General features: G+C 36.4%; 1 protein-coding gene across 1 annotated transcript; it reads left to right on the top strand.

Moving 5' to 3' along the window:
* Positions 1-1,751: 1,751 nt before the first annotated feature.
* Positions 1,752-7,629, top strand: LOC307144758 (uncharacterized protein; the record flags this gene model as incomplete). Its single annotated transcript, XM_079847321.1, has 2 exons — positions 1,752-2,417; positions 7,624-7,629. The coding sequence occupies 2 exons, from the start codon at positions 1,752-1,754 to the stop codon at positions 7,627-7,629; spliced, it is 672 nt and encodes a 223-aa protein (XP_079703447.1).
* Positions 7,630-7,996: the final 367 nt, after the last annotated feature.

Genomic DNA, 7,996 nt, shown 5'->3' with positions numbered 1-7,996 from the left:
AAATTCGCATCCTGGCTGGGCTTTGTTTGAATTGATTTTGACTTGCTGCTGAATTGTTAACACTCATATAGAAACAAACGAGACTTATTGTAAGAGTCACTTTATTTTTCATTAATATTAAAGTAGTGAAGTTGCCTTTAAATGCTTAAGCTGTTAAGTTATCCCCTTGTCCTTATCAATCATCCAAACATTTGCCCCCCCCCCTTGAGAAATTTTGCAGGAGCCACCACTGGCTTTTATATATGTCCCGTATTCTATCACAGGATTCTGTATCATTCTTACACAACAGAATAATCGTGCACATTGGATCCCTGGTTTTATTTGTTATGTGCTGCTGGCTGGTTTCGTTCAGCCTGTTCTTTATCTTCACCGCACTAGAAAACTGCCTCTGTTCCTCATGAGACCGCAATTGTAATTTTTCACTAAATCCAGTTCTAAATGTTGTATTAGATAACTAATTTAAAATTTTATTAACTATCTGTTTAAGTTAATACTTAATTTAGTCATTTTAGATTTTAGTATTTTTTAGTTGGTAGAGCATGTTCTTTAAACTTCATCAATGATTTAGTGCCTCATTTTTCCATATTGAGGGTTGCCATAGAGATTGTTTTAAAGTGTTTGAGTACCTTTCTTTTGAACACTTAACAAAAGAATAAAAAAATGTCTGTATCTAAACCCCTTCATCCAAATGCATTTTTTGGACTGACCACTGAAAGGTCCAATGAAAGAGCTAACATTTATAAAAATAAAAAAAATTTATAAAAAATAAAACTTTTGTAAATGTATTCACTGACACACTAAACATTTACATAGCAAACAAGTATATACAGCGAAATGTTCCACATACGTCTTTGGATTTATAAAGATAGTTTTGGCAGATTGATTGTTTTACGCTGTCAAAATAAAATATTATAACAACACTTTTTTCAGCCTCAAAATGAATGATGAGAGTCAGATGATAAATCTCATGGTCACCTGTGATGTTGACATGCTAGAAAGGCATTATTATCTGAGATATTACACTTTTTCTAATACCTTCATATAAATCTATGAACTCTGAAAAAACAGATATTTGTCCCATGTATGTTCAGTATACTTAGTGCTGTGTCTTAAAAATAAACCAGTTGTCCAAAACAATAATTGCTGTACGCTTGACAACACACTTTTATTTTTATTTTTCAGACCTTAAAAGTTAATTTGCATATCTTTTGTTTTATGTGACGTGTAGCAGATGAAATTCGTCTTGTCTCCAAAACACAGCACAGAAATCTATTAACATCCAGAGAGACTGGACATTCACTCTTCAGGTGATTCAAAACTTTTAATTTCTTGTTTTAACCTCAGTGCTATCAACCAACAGTGCAATTGTGTTTATCAAATAATGCTTTGTGATTTGGCGTTTAATGTTTTAGCTAGAATTGGTCAAACTGGACTGAGCTATTTTCTGAACAGAAATCATTTTAAAAGTACATATTAAAGAAAATGACGTTTCATAATTTAGGCTAAGCATACTACTGAATACAACCATATTTTGAAGTCATATAATAATAATGTGTTTTTTATTTGAGTTTAAATTATGAACTTTGTATTATAAAATTGTATTATGTTGTAAACGATGAATGTATTTAAATGTTATGTTTACCTTATTGACTTAAATGGTTCATTATAGTTCTCCTTAAAAAAAGATAACAGTTGCAATATTATATACAGTTTGGTTTGTGAGCTGCTGAACTGAGAAGACAAATACAGAGATGAATAACTCTACAGTGACCTTCACCACACCTGAAACATCTACAAACTCCACAACTCAGTCTATTGGGCCAGTGGACTCTGTGGAAATTTGCATACACAGCATAACTTTCCTGTTTGGTCTTCCTACAAACATCTACGTTATATGGCTCATCGTCACAGGAACAGGAAGTGGAGTTGCATCAGAGTTCTTCAACCTCAATCTCTCTACTTGTGAGATTGGTACCAGTCTGAATGGTTTGCTCAATATACTGCCAGTGTACTTTAAAAGTCTCTCATTGTTACCGCTGTTTCTACAAGGACTAATTTACACTGGCCGTCCTCTGTTTCAGTGTCTGATCTGTGTTGAGCGTTACCTGGCAGTGGTTCATCCTGTAACCTTTCTGAAGTACAAACCTCTCAGATATAGAGTGATCTGCTGCACTGCGGCCTGGATAATTATTCTTGGCTCCTGTTTCTATAGTTTATTTATTGCAATCTCACAAAACATGAATGTGCAAATGTGGTTCTCCTCAACACAGTTCCTCTTCTTCTTCTCCATCCAGTTGTTTTGTCTTGTGGCTGTTCTCAGAGCTCTGAAGCAGTCAGGACCAGGAGAGAGAGGGAGAGAGAGAGAGGAGAAAAAACACATGAAGAGAAGAGCATTTTATCTCATTCTAATAACTACTGTGAGCATGGCTTTTATATATGTCCCATGTACCATCACAGGATTCTACATTATTCTTGCACAACAGAATAATCCTGTATATTGGATCCCTGGCTTGGTTTGTTATGTGCTGGCTGGTTTCGTTCAGCCTGGTTTTTATCTTCACCGCACTGGAAAACTGCCTCTGTTCCTCATGAGACCGCAATTGTAATTTGTTTTACTAAATCCAGTTACTTTAATTTCTAAATGTTTTATTAGATAACTTTAATTTAAAATTGTATTAATTATCTGTTTAATTTAATACTAAATTTCGTCATTTTAGATCTTAGGAAGGTTTAGTTGGTAGAGCATGTTCTTTAGATATAGTTGATTGCAACAATTTTGTAATGTTTTTTTTCTTTTTTCTATAAAACTTCATCAGTGATTTAGTGTCTCATTTTTCCATATTGAGGGTTGCCACAGAGATTGGTTTAAAGTGTTTGAGTACCTTTCTTTTGAACACTCAACAATAAAAAATAAAATAAATAGAGGTGGGCATAGATTAATTTTTTTAATCTAGATTAATCTAGATTAATTTTGAAATTAATCTAGATTAATCTAGATTAAAATGGCTCATTTGAATTCTGCCGAAGGCATTCAGAATATGTGTGCTACCCAAATAATGACTATAAAAGTAGGCTAAGTCTTTGAGAACGGGTTTCTCAAGCCAGGTAGCGCATTAGACCAGGGGCTCATCTCAGGAACTGTTTCCAAAATGCATCACAAACTGCTTGAGAAAGCTGTTCTACTCATAGACTGTAAAAGGTTACTTCTGTACTGTTACCGTCCGTAGGCAACATTAGGTAGGCCTGTGTTATTATCAACTATATCAATTAGGGATGGGCGATATGGCCTAAAATCTATATTTTGATATACATTGCAGCCTCTTGCGATAACGATATTATAATAAAACCATTACAGAACAGGTTACACAGACCCTGCTAAACAACTGCTAATTTTTTTTTTTAAAGGGTATAGTTTTGAGAACATATATTGTGCAAAACTGTAAGTATACAACATAATTTTGCAGATAAATAAAATTTAAGTACACTAGCTGCAGAGATCTTAAGTAGGTCTAATGTTTATTATAGCTTTGAGCTTATGAAACCCCAAATTTAAAGTTATAATATTGTCTAACTGATGTCTTTTCAGTTAAAAAGAAACACAACAACGATTCTTAAAATCGGGCGTAGACAGAGATTATGTGTTAACGTTACACCACTAAGATATATTGGATTGAGAATAATACGCGCACGCTGGTATTCAGTGATATCAGTTTCAGTTTCGTTTTGAATTTGAGGTGGTAGAACGGATTAGTCGTGTGTTAATTTACCGAACCGTTACCCCACACACTCGGATAGTTTGCTGCTGTTTGTCGGACGGCTTAAATCCGAACCAAGTCCAAATAATGGATGTTGCAGCTTTCACTTTCAGCCGTGTTTACTTAAGATGACGACGAATATGCGTTGCAGCCGGGTTTACCTCGCGGCCGCGGGTAGATTGCGTCATCATAGCTTGTGTAGTAGAGCCATCTCCCAACCCAATTTGGGGAATAGGGACATCCCGCGTGACGTCACGCCATTTGGAGCAGCCATTTTGACGGAATAGAAAATGCTAAACCGCCGGTGATACTCACAGACAGTATACGGGCTCTGGTATAAACTACATTGATACTGCAGCTCGTCGCGATATTCTATCATGCCCGAGCGATGCTGTGCAGTTGGATGCGATCAGATACGTGATCATACAAAAGGAATAGGCCTATCTTTATACCGTATCCCGAAAGAAACAAAACGGAGAAACAAGTGGTTGGCGGCAATATACGTTACAGGCAAAACGCTGATGGTGGTGCTTGGCTTCCAACTGTTTGTGATATAAGGTACAAGAAGAAAAATGTAAACAAATAATAAAAGTGCATGTAAAATATACAATAAAGTTGAGATGAAATTATACAAGGTTACTTGACTTTTTACGTCTATTCAGTTTTTGTAACATGTCCATGACAACCGATAGCCTGCTTTTGTATGCTTTTAATGAAGCTCTGGTGTAGCGTGATGGGAAGTGAATAAGGTAAGTTAAGTTAACGTCAGCTGTAAATGTCACCGAACTCAATGTCAGGAAGTTTTTCTACACATTAAATGCCTGTAAAAAGAACTTGCGGTGCTTCATATGGATCTATGATTCCTATCTTCCTCTATACTTGATATATATTTTTGTGATGCTAATAAGTGCGATGACATGACGTGAAGAGTTAGCTGAAGCTAATAATAGTGGTGGGGGAAAACTCGATTCTGTTCAGTATCGAGATATTTTGCGCACGCAATTATATCAATACTGTAGCGCAAAGTATTGCAATATTTAGGCTAATTATAAAACAATTATACTAATAATTATATTATTAGTATAATAATATACTCCCTAATATATTACCCACCCCTAATAATAGATCTATTGCCATTAGACAGTCCATAGACAGTATAGCCAATGTGAGTAGCTGACGGATGTATACCGTCAAAATGGCTGACACACGGCTAGGGGTCACGTGACTGGGAGATCCCTATAGATTAACGGCGATATTTTTTTTATCGCGCGATAAGAGTCTCGCGTTAACGCAGCGCGTTAACGCCGATAACGGCCCACCACTAAAAATAAAATAAACAATGTCTTTATCTAAACCCCTGCATCCACATGCAATTCTTGACCACTGAAAGGTCCAATGAAAGAGCTAATATTTAATTAAAAATAATAATAAAAAAAAACACCTTTTGTCAATGTATTCAGTGACACACTGAACATTACATAGCAAACAAGTATATACAGCAAAATGTTCCACATAAGTCTTTGTATTTATAAAGATAGTTTTGCCAGATTGATTATGTTTTAGGCTGTCAAAATAAAATATTATAACCACACCTTTTTCAGCCTCAAAATTAATGTTGAGAGTCAGATGATAAATCTCATGGTCGCCTGTGATGTTGACATGCTAGAAAGGCATTGTTATCTGAGATATTGCACGTTTTCTAATGCTTTCATATAAATCAATGAACTTTGAATAAATAGATATTTGTCAGATCAAATACAGAGATGAATAACCCTCCAGTGACCTTCACCACACCTGAAACATCAACAAACTCCACAAATCAGTCTATTGGGCCAATGGACTTTGTGGAAATCTGCGTACACAGCATGACTTTCCTGTTTGGTCTTCCTACAAACATCTACGTTATATGGCTCATCGTCACAGGAACAGGAAGTGGAGTTGTATATTGTACAGTGTATTTGCTTAAAGTTTTGCTAATTACTAGACAAATAATTTGTGTTTAAGACAATTAAAAGCTTAGTGTTTAACCCTTTTTTTGCGCCCAACAGTGTATAATGAATTGATTTATTAATTAACCCTAAATATAAAAAATGTTTTAAATGATCCCCAGGAGGTCCAATAAGAACTTAATAACCTGACAATAATTTGTCAGGAAACTTCAACTCTTTTCAAATGACTGAATCATATAGGACTATGACATTGAATCATTATCTGATTATCCAATTAATTAATCTAACATGAACAAACCTTTCTTTTTTCAATATTATTTATATGCTTTATGAGATGCTGGGCTGAGACGACAACCAAAGAGAAGATGGATAACTCTACAGTGAACTTTACCTCACCTGAAGCTTCAACAAACTCCACAACTAATTCTATTGGGTTACTGGGCAGTCTGGACATATGTTTGTACAGCATTAATTTCATTTTGGCTCTTCCTATACACTCCTATATTATATGGCTCATCATCACAGGAAAAGGAAGTGGAGCTGCATCAGGGTTCTTCATCCTGAATCGCTCTGTTTCTGAGATTGGTATCTGTGTTAATTATTTGTTCACTGTACTTGATTGGACTTGGGTTTTAAAGGGGTGGTGTAATGCCCTTTTCACAAGATGTAAAATAAGTGTCTGATGTTTTAGCTCAAAATACCCCACAGATATTCTTATATAGCATGTTAAAATTGTCACTTTTTGAGGGTGAGCAAAAACGCACCGTTTTTGTGTGTGTCCCTTTAAAATGCAAATTAGCTGCTGCTCTCAGCACAGGGGTGGAGCTTCAAGAGCTCCTGTCCTTTTACCTCACACAGACATGCACTGGGAATGTCAATGTTTATGTTCAAACTGGAGTCAGACAATGATGAAGAGACTCAAGAAGAAGTGACAACATGTAGAATGCAACAGGACATTCCTGAATGGTTAGTTGATGAATTTATGTAGCTTATGTGTAGTTATCTTCTAGTCATTGATTAGCATATTCTGTCATGATAATCTATAAATCTTGTTCCCAGGGGCGGGGTTTATGTAAATTATAGGGTTAGTGATGTCACTAACCCGGGAGGAAGCTTGTGTAGTCCCTACCAGCCATTTGCTGTAGTCCTTAAAAAACAATTTCTTTAAAAGCAAATATCTTCCTTTGCTTTGAACTTTGAGCATTGTAACTTTTCAGATGTTGTTTATGCTCGAACAGCAACATTACACACTAACTAAAGTTAGAAAAGTGAAATCATAATCAACCACCCCTTTAAGTTTCACACCATTAACATGTTTTTTATTAGCACTAGGCGATACTGGCTTGTGGCGAGCACGACGAGGTCGAGGGCCGTGGGAGGACGGCGCGAGGCCGGTGGCGTGATTGATAATGAGCGACACGTGCGCGACGCACCGGTCTCGAGCGGAAGCATAAAGGAGGAGCGACGACAGTGAAGAGCGAGAGAGGAACAGGCCTGTGTTTTAGTTGATGTTTTGTTTCTGTTTTGTGTGGCCAGCAGTCGTCCGTGAGGGGCTACTGGCTTTTACTTTTATTTTGTATTTGGTTTATTTTTATCATTAAAATATGTTGAATGTTCGCCGGTTCCCGCCTCCTTCTTCCCATAACATCTGAACCCCGTTACATGGCTATCCTCTGTTTCAGTGTCTGATCTGAGCGTTACCTGGCAGTGGTTCATCCTGTAACTTTTCTGAAGTTCAAACCTCTCAGATATAGAGTGATCTGCTGCACTGCGGCCTGGATAATTACTCTTTGTTCTTGTTTGTGTGGCATGTTTATTATAGTATCTTTCGACTTTTATATTTATGTATGCATAAATTCGCTTCAATTCAATACTCTTTGTCTCCATTCAGCTATTCTGCTGTGTGGCTGTTCTCACAGCTCTGAAGCAGTCAGGACCAGAAGAGAGAGAGAGAGAGATTTTTGATTTTCAAAACACTTTTTATTACAATTTACATAACAAAAACCACTATTACAAACTGCCAAACAACACCATTGATATTAAAGGAGAACTCCGGTCAATTTTAACATTGAGCTAATTTTTTTGTACATTTGGAGTGCTGTCAATACAGAGAACAACGACAAAAATCGGTGTTGCCTACACCGAGTTATTCTATTTTTAAAATTTGCACCCTGTTGACTTCAATGGGGCAAGTTTTAAACCTGCTTTTAGCCTCTTAACATCCTTGATGTGACATTACAAGTGCACAGAAAATGTGAGTGATTCCTTCAGAGTGAACACGAGTGAATCTGA

This window comes from Squalius cephalus (genome assembly GCF_949319135.1).
Source record: "Squalius cephalus genome assembly, chromosome: 17".
Taxonomy (NCBI): Eukaryota; Metazoa; Chordata; class Actinopteri; order Cypriniformes; family Leuciscidae; genus Squalius; species Squalius cephalus.
The sequence above is the reverse complement of the archived record's forward strand: the minus strand, read 5'-3'. Positions and strand labels throughout refer to the sequence as shown.